General features: G+C 31.2%; 2 protein-coding genes across 3 annotated transcripts in view; one reads left to right on the forward strand and one right to left on the reverse strand.

The window, feature by feature from the left end:
* Nucleotides 1-7,728, reverse strand: part of LOC120356861 — a 78,936-nt gene extending 71,208 nt beyond the window's left edge. The window contains exons 1-8 of one of the 2 annotated variants that reach the window (XR_005576098.1): nt 6,824-7,728; nt 5,990-6,206; nt 5,602-5,805; nt 4,928-4,978; nt 4,780-4,857; nt 4,435-4,643; nt 4,121-4,283; nt 3,788-3,972 (exon numbers count right to left, since the gene is read on the reverse strand). Coding sequence is in view for 1 of the 2 variants with exons in the window: in XM_039456286.1 (XP_039312220.1) it covers nt 3,866-3,972; nt 4,121-4,283; nt 4,435-4,643; nt 4,780-4,857; nt 4,928-4,978; nt 5,602-5,805; nt 5,990-6,194 (1,017 nt within the window). In the remaining variant the exon portion in view is untranslated. Of the gene's footprint in view, nt 1-1,049; nt 3,973-4,120; nt 4,284-4,434; nt 4,644-4,779; nt 4,858-4,927; nt 4,979-5,601; nt 5,806-5,989; nt 6,207-6,823 lie in introns of those variants that run through there. The other variant, XM_039456286.1, reaches the window with a different exon arrangement.
* Nucleotides 7,729-9,076: 1,348 nt separating this feature from the next.
* On the forward strand, nt 9,077-13,914 carry LOC120359171 (exportin-6-B-like). Its single transcript, XM_039455836.1, has 16 exons — nt 9,077-9,290; nt 9,430-9,633; nt 9,729-9,920; nt 10,003-10,162; nt 10,235-10,491; nt 10,566-10,732; nt 10,804-11,110; nt 11,193-11,285; nt 11,360-11,528; nt 11,597-11,735; nt 11,842-12,200; nt 12,296-12,623; nt 12,723-12,920; nt 12,986-13,264; nt 13,343-13,508; nt 13,584-13,914. Exons 1-16 carry the CDS (start codon nt 9,288-9,290, stop codon nt 13,659-13,661), a joined length of 3,099 nt encoding a protein of 1,032 aa, XP_039311770.1. The 5' UTR covers nt 9,077-9,287; the 3' UTR covers nt 13,662-13,914.
* Nucleotides 13,915-14,017: the final 103 nt, after the last annotated feature.

Here is a 14,017-nt window from a genome sequence, read left to right on the forward strand (position 1 = left end):
CAGGTAGCAGACAGTCGTCATAATAACGTGATATTTACGTCGATTTTTACGTCATTTATACTCAAAATTAACCGGAAGGTGACGTGATTTTGACGGTCCTAAGTCACAGACTAAAGACGTCATCAATGACGTCATTAATAACGTCACCAGTAACGTCAACTTGACGTCATTAATGACGTCATCAATGACGTCATCAGTAATGTCAATTTGACGTTATTCTAATTTACAAAATAACGTAAATAAAATATATCCCAGGTAGCAAGCTGATGTAATTTGTCGTCAGTTTAACGTTAAAATAAGGTCTGTGACGACATTTTGACGACAAATAAACGCGTTTAGTAGACTTAAAATATTGAGGTATTTATTTAATTAATCCTTTAAATTTAGAGCGCTTTCTCAACTGTTGAGTCTGTTGAATGTACCCTTGCTATCTGATATGCATATTACAAGTTGATAAAATTGTACTTTACATGACTTTAGCTTCCAGTAGCATAACTGAAACTTAATTAAAGATGAAGCATAAGTTTAGAATAATAATAATAATTATTATTATTATTTTTAAACAAAATTAAAAAAGGATAAGATAATAAAATAAATATTCTTTTCGAGATGTACCTATAAAATATTTTTAAAAAAACATGTAAATATTTTAAATTAAAATGATATATTTTCCTAAAGTACAAATTAAAATCTTATCACATTTTACCCCATTAATTATATTAAACTATATTACTATATTATATTAAACATTAGATATAAACATTAAATTGTATAAAACATCATTAAACTAGATTGGAAAAATGATTAGATTTTAAAAGGTAGGTTGCAATAATGTAATGCAAAATTTATGTATCATAATATTTATTTTTGAAATTATAATAAAAAATTATATATTTAAACACTATTAAAATTTATAAAATTTTAACAATTTTTGAATACGTTTAATATAAGTACAGTTAATTTTCACATGTATTTAATTTTCAAAAATTAAGATATTGTTAGGGCTAAGGATTCGCGACTCAGAGAGTCGATTAAACGAGATCAAGTTCCAATCAAACGTATATTGCACATGTAAAATATACAGAGAAGAAGTCTCCTCCGCGACAATCACGTTGCGACCGGGAAAGGCAAACTAAAAAGTAGAAAGATAACACCGCAGAAGGCGGCACAATCGTGGCAAGTCACTTATCTCTAACAAATATCGACGAATAAAAAATTTATATTTGAGGAAAAACAAAAAAATATTTCCTTGAAAAAAATTTTCCTTTTTTTTAAATGTGAAGTGTTCAATAAACTGAAAAGTTTTTTTAACTATTATGTGTTTCAAACTGATTACTATATTAGTAACTGATAATATTTCATTATCTGAATAGTAATCATTACTGATATAGTAATCAGTTTAATGAAACACTATCAGTTTTCTTTTTAAGTGTTAAACTAAAACTTCTATAAAAAACATGATTACAATAATCCAATAAAAATACATAATTAATAATTTGAAATATTTTAATTATATTATTTTGTAATTTATTATATATAATAGACACGGAAAGAACAATTTTGCTGAAATACACATTTGAAAGTAATTATGTTAAAACATTTAAAAAATTGCTTTGGACTCTATTAGAGAATATTTAATTTAATTACTAAAATGGCAAAATTGTGCAACAACATTATCATACTTGGGTATTCTACATAATTATTTTGATGGTTTAACATAAAATTATTTTCTGATCTGTTTGTAACTAAATTTTTAAATACTGCAGTAAAATCATTCTTTCTGCGTATGAAGAAGAGGAAAGCACACACAACTATTATTATGTAACGGTAGTAAAATACATTTTGCTTTTATATCTTCAATATCCCACATCTCTAATTGTTTAGATAAGTTTGATAAGCAAAAAATGTTTAATTGTCTTGAATCAAATGGATATAAGTAAAATGAATCGGATGAAACATATTTTTTTCCAATTAGTTTGGTAGAACCATTTGTTGTTAAAATTATATTATTAAGTTGCACTACTTCATTAGTTTTACTTAAAAAATGCGAATCAACAATACAATGTGAATAAATGCTTAAACTATAGTTTATATTACTAATCTTTTTAAATTGTTTGAAAACATGAATGTTAATTAATATGGGACCATTATTATGTTCAATAAAATGTTTGCGGATTGAAATATCCGCTTCATGATAATAATTATTTGTTAAAAATATTTCGTGTAGCCTACGACATACTTGTTCAAGTGGTTTCCTAGATGATTTTATTAAATTTTTTAATGAGCCCAAATAATTTTCAAATGGAAAACAAGAACAATTATCTAGAGATCCATATATTTTTGCATCACTTGTCAAGTGACATAATATGTGGACATTGTAAACAAGAAACTTAAGACCATAAATTTTTTCTGCATGGTTAACAAAAGTTTCAAGTAAGTTCTGAACTAATGATAAACCAAAATTATTAATATTGTTTTTTGAAAACAAGATAGACATGGATGAGTGAAATAACAGAAAATGTTCATAAATTGCTATATCAAGAACATCTTTCAAAACAACAGGTCCTAAATAAATTAAGAAACTTCTAAGTTCAGTTGCTTTCCATCTACACAATTCTGTTAAACTTCGTGGTTTTCGATTAAACTCAGAAGGTATAAATGAATTAAAGGCTACTAAATTTTCAGATATTGAATTAATTGAACGGTAACATAATCTAACATTACCCTTACCACTTACCCAAGTATGTAGCAGTTTTCTTGTAACACCTAAACACACTGCGTGCATATAATCAAGTGGAAATTGTGTAACCATTCTACATTTTAATTGAAGAAGAGGTGAAACACCAATATGGTGATCTTCATCTCGTTGTGAAAGAAATGATTCATCTGTTCTTCTGACTGCATAAGTACTTTTAAAAATAATACGTCCCTCTACATATTCACCACCTTCTTCACATCTTTCGCAAGAAGAATATCCGTTATGATTTTTAATTTGTTTAATATAAGCTCGGGCAGGAGCATCACATATAAAAGTATGAATTTTTATTTTAAAATATCTGTCATTTACCTTAAGTCCATCTTTTAACAAAATGGAAAGTTCTTCTACAAAATCTGTTAAATATAAATGTAAAGGATATGGTTTAGATTTGCCATAAAAGATTCCTATAACAAATGGAGGTATTTGCATATTTTTTACCATACCTAAAATAGGCCATAAATGTTTATTTGTACTGTTAAATAAAGGAAGACCGTCTATATTGAAACTAAGCTCGATAGTAGTTCCAACATGAAATTTAGAAATATGTCGTAAGCTCTGTGTTAAACCAATATGACAGTATTCTCCTGTATCTAATTTTTTCTTATTGATAGTAAGTGGAGTTTGTAACAAAGTTCTAGAGTCTAAGGGTAATGTAGGATGAAATCCATGTAAGATATGCAAAAGATCAGTTAAGGCTGAGTGAGTTATATTATGTTTTATAATAGCCCAGTATTTTATCAATTCACGAAGATTAGAATGAGATGTGCTTTCATCTTTTGTATTATTAATTACATTTTTAAAATCAAAACTTGAAACTAAGGAAAACTGATTTGAAATATGATTATTATCACAAATGTTAGTGTCAATAGTATTATCAATAGTATTAATGTTGGTGTCAATAGTATTGTCAATAGCATCATCTAATATTATTTCTTTACGTCTCTCATACTGCTGTTCTTTTTCATTAACATTTTTTACTTCATTATATTCCTGAGAATTTGACACCATTAATTCTTTTAACAATTTTACCTTTTCGTTGGCAATTCTTCGATATAATTGTCGTTTTCCAACGCAAGATTTTCTATATAACATCACAGACATTTTAAATTAATTAGATTTCTTCTTTATACGTTGAGGAGCGTGTTTCAACCAGACTTTAATTGAATCTTCAATAGCTTGATTGGTAGCCCCTGGTGTTGTAGCTTTAACTGCGTCTGATAACAAATTGAGATATAAAAAAATTATTTTGATATTTATAAATTATTTAAAAGTTATTTAATTTTAGAAAAGAGATATTAAATATTTTAATTATTTAAAATAAAATATCTTTTTTATAAAAAAATATTTTTAAAAGTGTCCTACTTATAACCATATTTTTCATCAATAAGGTGGAGAAAGATTTTTTTCCCAATCGTTTTCCATAAAAACTATAATTTTTACATAAATCATCGGTAAGCAATTGCTTTAAGATTTTATTAGTTTTGTTTGTAGTGTCTCGACCTCCCAAACTGGACAGAAATGAGCACTAGAAATAAAACTTGCGAATAAGTCTTATAAAAAAGAAATAATTAAAAATAGTTTAACATTAATACATAAAAAGCACATATGATATATAAAATAAAATATATGCGTACACACACATAGAAAAATAGACTAAAAATATATTCAATATTTACCAAATTAGAACAATTAGTTTCGTCATTAATATATTCTTCTAACAGATTGACATCTTCACTTGTTTTTAATGGTAGATGAAGAGGTAAATTTTCTGGTAATGTAAAAGTGACAACACTTCTTGCTTGTTGAGTATTCCTTATATGAGCTAATATTTGATTATTTTGTTCCTTAATAGTAATTAGAATATTTAACATTTTATTTCCAATTGCTAAAACAAAATATATATAAAATATATTGTTAAAGCTAAAACGTAAAAATTTAAAATATAAATTTAATGCTAAAACGTTAAAAAATATAAATCAGTAACTGAAAATTTTAAAAATATAAGATTCCCTAATTTTTACCTCCTTCATCCAATTCATTACTATTCAACGTTCTTGGTGTTAAAATGTCTGGTATAATATTAATATATTGAGAAGAATCTGTAATTACATTAAATTAAAATATTATATAACTATTTATATACGTACAATATAATATTTTATATTTAACCTTTTTCATTTGATGTAGTTGGCACTGAAACTTCATTGTTTGCAAAGTGGTCTGAAAATCAAAATAATGTAAAAAGAAATAATAATAAGAAATGCCACTTTTTCGGTCAAAGTGGATCTTGGTGTTCAATAATATTTTTTATATCAATGAATTTTTAAATACATATTTTGTAAGCTGCATGCACTGTAGACAACATGGTTGTTAGACTTAAAACGCAATTTTAAACTAAAGGCAGAAATAATATTTCAAATTAATTTGATTGTCAGATTTAATAATAATCTTAAAAAACTGTAAATATTGCACTGAAATAAAATTTTTTAAAGTTAATTCTTGATATCTTTTTAAGACTGTAACATTACTTGCTTGTAACATTATTATTAAATACAATTAAGGATTAAATTAATTAAAAATAATAGTTCTTAGATTACGATTGTCTTTTAAATTGGACAATGTAGTTTATATAGTGGAAGATGTATTTAATAATTAATTAATATCAAAAAAATTATGCACATCAAAATCTACTTTAATCGATAAAATTTCTGTGTCATAATAATACAAATTTATTATTTCTTATATTATTCATATATTAGTTTAATATACTTATTGTAAAAATATAATGAAAATATAAGTAAACTTTAAGAAAATTTGTGTACATTGTAAAAAACATAACTTACTATTAAAATTAATCCTTTTTATAGGAGGTGGACGTTCAAAATTTGAAATTGGTTGGCTTTCCTCAGTTGATGAATTATCAGAATCATAGAGACGTCGTGGTGGTTGCCGTTTTCTTTTACTTATTGTATTACAGTCTACATCCGTATATAAATCACTCGTATTTTCCGCCTCTTTTGCTTTTTTTTGCGCTACTTCTATGTTGTCTAAAAAGTATAAAAAATTCTGTACATATAAAAGCAAAATTTATATGTTTCATAAATTAATATATTAAAATTTTACATTTAGAATATATGTTGAAAATCTGACTTTAATTTGCATGTACATTTTGTACAATGTTCCAAAACATATATGAGAATTAAGTCAAAAATATAAATTAGTTAAATTTACCTGTTTCATAAAAAATTCGTTGCACATTGTATAATGTCCATTCATTTTCATTAACATCTTCATGTTTTTTTAACGCTTTGTTAAAACTTGATACGTTTTTATATGGTGGCCAGAAAACTTCTTTCTTGAGTGGCGTCAACCATTTAGTGCTGACAACGGCCAAATTTGCCCCAGATTTTTCATCAAACTGAATAACAGTGAACATCTTTGTTTTTTCCTATATGTTTAATACGAACACGATACAGATGATAAAATCAATAATAAAATCATTCCCGCACACAACTTTTCTGTCAAAGAACTGTCTTAAAATATATTATTTTTTTATTTGGATGATAAAATAGGAAATCTCTATGTAAGGAATAAATAGTACTCGTAGTAAACATTAGAAATGAAATATATAACTTATCTAAACTATATAATCAGGATTAATTACAAATTGCGAATATGTGAATGGCAATGCTGAATATGCAATTTAAACTCATTCTACAATAGCCGTCACATAAAACCGTATAATTATAAGGCGTGGTGTTACAATATCTTACGGTTTTGTGTTTACGGCTATTGTAGAATGGGCTTTACACAGTGCACAAAATAATTGCATAAAGTAAAAAGAATAAACAACAAACGTGAATATGTTTGTATGTATGGTAGCAAACCACAATGAGGTTAAGGAGGATTGTTAACTGTGCCGTTCTTATTTGTTTCGCATTTATCATAAAAATTATATGACATATCACAAAGGATACCTATGATCTGTTCAATGCCACAAATCCTTTTGAGTGTGAGATATCATTTTCACATTTCTAACAAAAAATTTGTAGTAAAAAAAATTACCTGAATTTAAACAATGCCTTCTTCTTCCTTTGCCTGGACTAGTCAAGGCGGAGACGATTTGGCCATTAAATCAATATAGTTCTAGCTTTCAGTATAGTTCTAGCTTTCAGTATAGTTCTAGCTTTCAAGGTTAACGATGGTTTTCGTCCCGACGGCCGATTGTGATGTAGGTTCAAAAATATATATGTAACGGGCGAACACATAAGCAGCTCCAAACGGACTCTCAAAAACAATGCCGGTTGTGCCGGTCGCGTGCGGTGTGCGGTCGCGTGTCGCAATATGTCCAATAGTGCGCATGCCCTTTCTAACTTTTTCTATCCGTTTTACGGACGAGTCGCGACTTGTGGTCGTATCACACTGTTCTCGCGTTCTCTGTGTACAAAAATTAAGCTCAGGTGGTCGATCATAAAACTTTATTAAAACAATGTTTTAAATTAGGTAAAATATTAATATTTTATTTATTATTTTTATTTTTTATAATTAATATTAAATATTAAAGATGATTTAACTATTAATGAAGAAAATCGTTCTCGCGACTTTCTCATGTAATTTAACTTTATTATGTATCAAGTTCATGATAAATTTCACGTTAATATTACATCATTATTGCAAAGTTTTTTTGACGTGTTAAAATTACGTTAAATACACGTCACTTAATGGATATATGACGTCAGTAACAAATTATAAATGAATATAGACGTTAAAATAATGATTGTCTGCTACTTGGGGAAAGTTGCTCGCATGTACAAGTTTATGATAAATTTCACGTTAGTATTACGTCATTATTGCAAAGTCTTTTTAACGTGTTAAAATTAACGTTAAATAAACGTCACTTAATGGATACATGACGTCAGTGACGAATTATGACCGGAAAAAGACGTCAAAATGACGACTGTCTGCTACCTGGGATGCTTTAGTTAATTTGTTCAAACACACAAGGTATTTCATGCTACAACAATTCTATTTCAAAATAAACATCGGAAGAAAAATATATAGTTTATAAAACGTATGTAATAACTTTGGTATACAAAAAAGATAAAACTAGAAAAATCGGTTTGAGAAGAAAGATATCATTAGCTCTATTGTTGATAAAAATTTTTCTTTTTATACGAATTACAGAACATTTTTCAAAAATATTAAGTAATTAAGTTTTTTCTTCAAATTTTTCATGTATGCATAAATCCTGAAATATTCTAATATTTTATTAAAAAAACAGAAATTTTGTAAAAACTATAAAATATTACAGAAAAATTCTAGAAATGACTAAAAAATATCTAAAAATTTTGAAAATTTTATTTAAAAATCTGAGACAAATTTATATACTCCAATGAAAACTTTTCTTGGAATTTTTCCAATTTTCTGTATAACATATTTTTTAGAATAGTTCTCAGATTTTTTAATGTAAACTTTAGAATATTTAAAAATACATATAAATATGAAAAATTCAGAGTAAAAATATGGATTTTTCAATATTTCTAAATTGTTTCAATTTATATAAAAATTCTGAAAAAATTTCAGATAACTAATAAAATTATTGTTCAAATCGATGTCGAATGACGTCGATTCTATAAATCATTACATGCCAAAATCATTCTACTTTTTTTTCATGTAATAAATAATAAAAATAAACGATGAAAAAGTAGAATTGCAATTAGTTAATTTTCTTTTTGCATCATCGCATCGTCGAATCGATGTCGAATCAATATCGATTCGATCTGTAAACAAATTTTTCCAAAATATAAGATTATTTATTACATATACTTTCCAAAAATATTAAAAAATGTATGAAATTTCCATTATACTCTTTACATACGCAACTTTGGTTACTCGGAAATGTTATAATTTTGACGTAAGTTTCGAATCGATCTTAACGATGTCGAAACGACATCGTTTCGAGGAACTATTTCTGACTGGGTTCTGTGCTGTTTGGGTAAATAAAACAATATCTCATATATGTATACATGTAAAAATATGCGCGTTCGTTATTATATTATTTTAAGGAATCGTCGGAAACTGATCAAAGCTTGACGACATTAATATCTGACATATAATAAATAAATATCAATATATACGGACGCGAAAGCACGCGTCAGATGCTCGATCAGCTCGATATATAGGCGCATCTTTATTTAAAGGGCGCTCCAATCCAATCAGGTACTCTAGTGATCCGAGTTCCGGTTGCGCGAATCTCTCTGCTGATCGACAGCATCAGACAGCATCCTTCTCTGCGCGATATGCGAACATTTTGCGCACGCGACTGCGCAGAGGACACCACGGATCCACGTTCAGCGGTACGTTCCTCGGCTCCGAGCAGCTCCGACTTCCGAGTCCGCTCCGGACTACTTCGGACGTCTGGACCGATGATCAAAAATGACATCCGACAAGTGAAGATCTAACCTCTACCACGTTTTATATATTTACACTGCATTCTGTCGTGGTGCGACACCTCCCACTGGAGGCTACCATGGTAAGAAGATTCGAGCGATCTTTCCTATTGTGTCTGCGACTAAAGGATGACACGCCCGTATCTTTTATTGATATCGTGCAACCTGGGAGATGTTTAAAAATGGAAAAGGTTTACGCGGGATGTGTGTGAACGTTTACAGGACGACGATGTGGCCGCGCTGCAGAATCTGGAACAGCTTATGACGGAGTTCTTCTGCACGGAGACGACGAACGAGAGGAAACGCACGATAGAACGCAGCTTTCAGGAGTTCGCCGGACAGATTGATTCCTGGAAACCATGTCTACACTTCTTGTCCTCCACGAGCAACCACTACGTCAGTATGTTCGCTCTGTCCACTCTGGAGGTAATTACACCAGCTAAAGATTGTGGATAATAATACTCTCTGATATAACACTTTCTTTGGCGATGTGACACAGTTCAATCTGAATTATTTGACAGACGACCATCAGCAGGCGATGGCCCATTCTTCCGTGGGAAGATAGAGCTCTCACAAGATCCACTTTGTACACCCTCTCGCTAGAGAGAGACGTCGCATCTTTCGTGAGGAACAAAGTAGTGAAATTGGTAGTGGATATAGCGAGACACGACTGGCCACATTTCTATCCAGATTTTTACTCCAACATTTTACAGGTTTGCAAATAGAGAATATCCCAAATGTTAAATATATGTTACATGCATCTGGCTGTATAACAATCTGGTTTCTGTGAAACAGTTACTAAGTCACAAACACACAAGACTGCTGGGACTCGTGTATTTGAGAACAGCTTCAGAGGAACTAGCTACACCAAGGGAGGATTTACCAATGCACAGAAAAAGTGAACTGTTTAGGCTGTTAAGTGCACAAGTGCCTCTGACTTTGGATACACTTATGGGTAAGCATTGTCAAAGATACCTTACAAACACTTGGTGAATTATTTTGTGATTAACTCTATTGCTTTTGAAAGTTCTTTTGAAAGAAACTACAAAATTGCAAAGCCGTTCTGGAACTGTGACGCCACCTCCATCACCTACCAGTGGACAAAGTCTTGCACCTGTACGAGCAATGCTGGACGTCGAGGGATTAGCGACCGGTACCAGTGAAGTCTGCACGGCTACACTTGAAGTTTTGGCGCATCTGTTTAGCTGGATAGACGTGCCGAGCAACGTATCCACTAACTTATTAGATGCCATATTTTCATGTGCCAAGTACCACGATGCGATGGTAGAATTTTACTTTCCTGATAAAACATAATGAGAGTGATGAAACGAATTATACATTTATCAACATTTTCACAGAATGGCAAGCAGATTGAGATGGCCGTTCAAGCTTTGACTACAATCAATGAGCTTTTGTACAGACCGCTCTGCTCGCCCGACGCGACTGACACGTTGTTACTGGAGATATTTCAAAATGGCATTGGATTATTCCAGTTAATGGAACGTTTAGACTCGGTAGAGGAGAGGTACGTATCAAACGCATTTATGAAAAATCTCAATAGATTCTAAACATGCAAAGTAAAATGCATTCTTTCAGCTACTTGGAGAAAATGACAGAGTTTTTGCAATTATTTATAACAAATCACATGAAGAGGATGGAGTCAAGCTCCAAGTTTCCAGTAAATACGTTATTGGAAGTATTATGCCATCATACATTCCAGCAAGCGTCTACTGTAAACGGATATCTGCGTTGTCTAGACGTTTGGACCACTCTGTTGGAGAGCACTCAGTCGCGATACTCTGCTGTCGCCTTAGCCCTCGCCGAACGGATTTTACAAAAAATGAGTTTTAAACTCAACGCTCGGGTGTTGAGAGATCTCGACACGGAAAGCTTGGACGAAAATGTAAATTTAATTATAAATGTTAGATAAATTCTTACGCCAATTATTACATGCCTGTAGCAAATCTCATGATCTCTCTTTTCAGGAAGAAACAGAGTGGCAGCATTTTCTGAGATGTAATATAGAATGCTTAGCAAAGATCGCTGACATCTCACCTATTCCAATATTTACGCTATTGGTAATTTTCAATTAGCAGATTGTATCTATATCTTATAATTATTAGTGTATTCATAATATTGGATATTTTTTTAGTATCGTTCGTGGAGAGAGGGATTAATCGTTTTCGGTGAATTAGGCGCGGCAGTCGCCAATGGTCGAGTTATTTTGTTAAATGATGCAGAGGCATCAAATGTACATGCACATCTGAGAGATCTTGCGTCGACTACGCAAGCTTTAACTAGGCTGTATTCTCTTTTTATCGGTAAGTAATCAAATGATTTTATCAGTTTGATTATATAGATTGTATCAAATAATTACTTGTGTCAACAGGAGATCAAACAAATGTCGATCAAGGCTTAGCCGAGGAAGTTGTGTCACAAACTTTGGAAGCGTGTATGTTTGCGAGAGATAATCAATTGTACAAAGCGGCGATTCAACCAGCCGCTATAGTAATAGATCTCATAGAAGTGTAAGTTTTTAATCGTTTGTACGGTGCATGTTTTTAAGCATGTAAAAGCAACCAAAAATTTATCATGACATGCAAGTACTTGTTATGTATTGATTTGTACTATTAGACATTCACAGTTTTTGGCTGCTCTTCAAGCATGGTGTCATTGGATAGCTAGAAGACCGGAGAAAGTTAAAGAAACGCTTTGTCAGCGTTGCATCGATTCATGTATTTGGGCAACGACGTACACCGCGTCATGTGATCATCCACCTCCTTCCAATCTCATCCACTCTGCCATTCATCTTTTTCAAAGTATCACCGCCATTTTGAAACCCATCTTGTGGGACCAACCGACTTTTAGGAATCTCATTTCTATGGGCATGTATCCGTACTTGAAATCAGATACGATCAAAGTTCTACGTAGGGCCTTGATCAATGGAATTATCTTACCACCGGGTGACGCAGCAACGAGGCAAAGATTGTTAGGTGAGCCATATCTTTGTAAATCTTTAAAATTGTTTATTTAATCCTTTTCTTTAACAAAAATATATATAAAAATTGAAAACGTTTTGTATACCTAGGTACTATGATATTAGCTCTGTCAGCACCTCTCGGAATCCAAGGGCAACCAGTGCCTTCAGAAGCAACAATTTCAATTACAATAATGCCATTGACTCAGCTATTAGAAGATTGTACATCATCGTCTACGACTATAAAAAAGTTGTTGCACTCGTGTCTAGAATCAATCATAAACAGGACATTAGAATTATTGTCTTGTGTGATAAGGTGCCAGAGTATATGCGAGTTGTTACTTGGCTTCCTACACTCAGCATTTTCAGTATTACAACAACAATTGGGTCCTGAATTTATGCAAAACGCAGTTCAAGGCATGCTGCAACTCTATACCAGGTTTGTACAAAGTATAATATTATAATATAAAAAATTGTATTACATGCTGAGGATTAAAATGTTACAATTTTAATAAAATACAAATTTTCTCATTCATAGGGAAAATATTTCTGCTGGCCCTGCGTTAGATCAGTTACTGGAAATTTTAATACTCGTCGTATCAGCACCTAGTAATGCATTTAAGGCATTTGTCCCTTCAGTAACGAATTTATGTTTGGGTCAAGTATGGCCTGCTGTTGGAAACAACCTAAGTGCCCACCCGGATACGACATTAGTTTTATTGAAACTCTTTCACAGGTAATATATTAATAACACATATTTCATTTTTATATAAAAACCATAACTTTTGCTTTACTTTGTAGTATTCTTATGCATCGATGGCAGTATTTCTATAATACTTCGGTATTGCGAACTCTCGGACATCCTGAAGAAGACGAACCTGTCGAGCACAAAGAGGAATTAGTAGCAATTTTGGAGGCTTTTGGTCAAGCTCTGCTTCAGTCAGACGTCAATATATTCCGACAGAGCTTGCAAAGCCTCGAACAGTTAAATATCAGATGGCGACTTTATCAACGGGCCGTATTTAAGGTTCATCTTCTGGAGAGATTTCTGATGGCGTTGTTCACAGTTTTATTTCAACAGTAGGTATCGATATTATTTTTACTTAAAATGTACTTGTGTTAATATGTTCATTTGTGTATATTTTATGATTTATATAGGTCCCATAACTTGTTAGCAGATGAGATAGCTGCAGCTATTCATAGTCTAGCATCTGTTAACATAGGGTGGTTTTTTGGCCATTTTTTGCCAACGTTCTTGGCAACTTGTGAAGGTGTAGACGATATGCAGAGAGCCACCTTGTTAGGAAACTTTGACAAATCTACAGTATGTAATATTCTTAGCATCGACATTAAGCATGCAATAGAATCACATAAATAATTTGTAACATTTTTTTTTCAGGACCAGCCAACTTTGACCAGATCAGTACTCCAGCTCATTTCAGATTTAAGGTGTTACCAGCTGTGTAGACCGGGTTGAAGCGCGAATTACGATTTGAAAGGGAATTTGCAATGAAATTATTTCATAAGACTTATACAATGGCATTTATATGAAATTGACATTTCCACTGAATTTCTCCTAAGAGTGCCTCTAGATACAGATACAAGACATTACCCGTATTGGAACGAAAAAAGACAAAACCTTTTGTAAACATTTACCATTCTGTGTATACCACTGCCATCATCTTTTTGTGATGTTGTAAATGTTATTATTGCGAATAAAACGCGTCTTTCTGTATATGTCTGTAACTATGTTTTTATAAATAGACAAATTTTCAGTTTATATCTATTACTCAAAGTTTTGGAAATATTCATTTTTAGCAAAATAAATAAAAA

The sequence above is a fragment of the Solenopsis invicta genome, chromosome 12, assembly GCF_016802725.1.
Source record: "Solenopsis invicta isolate M01_SB chromosome 12, UNIL_Sinv_3.0, whole genome shotgun sequence".
In the NCBI taxonomy this organism is placed as follows: Eukaryota; Metazoa; Arthropoda; class Insecta; order Hymenoptera; family Formicidae; genus Solenopsis; species Solenopsis invicta.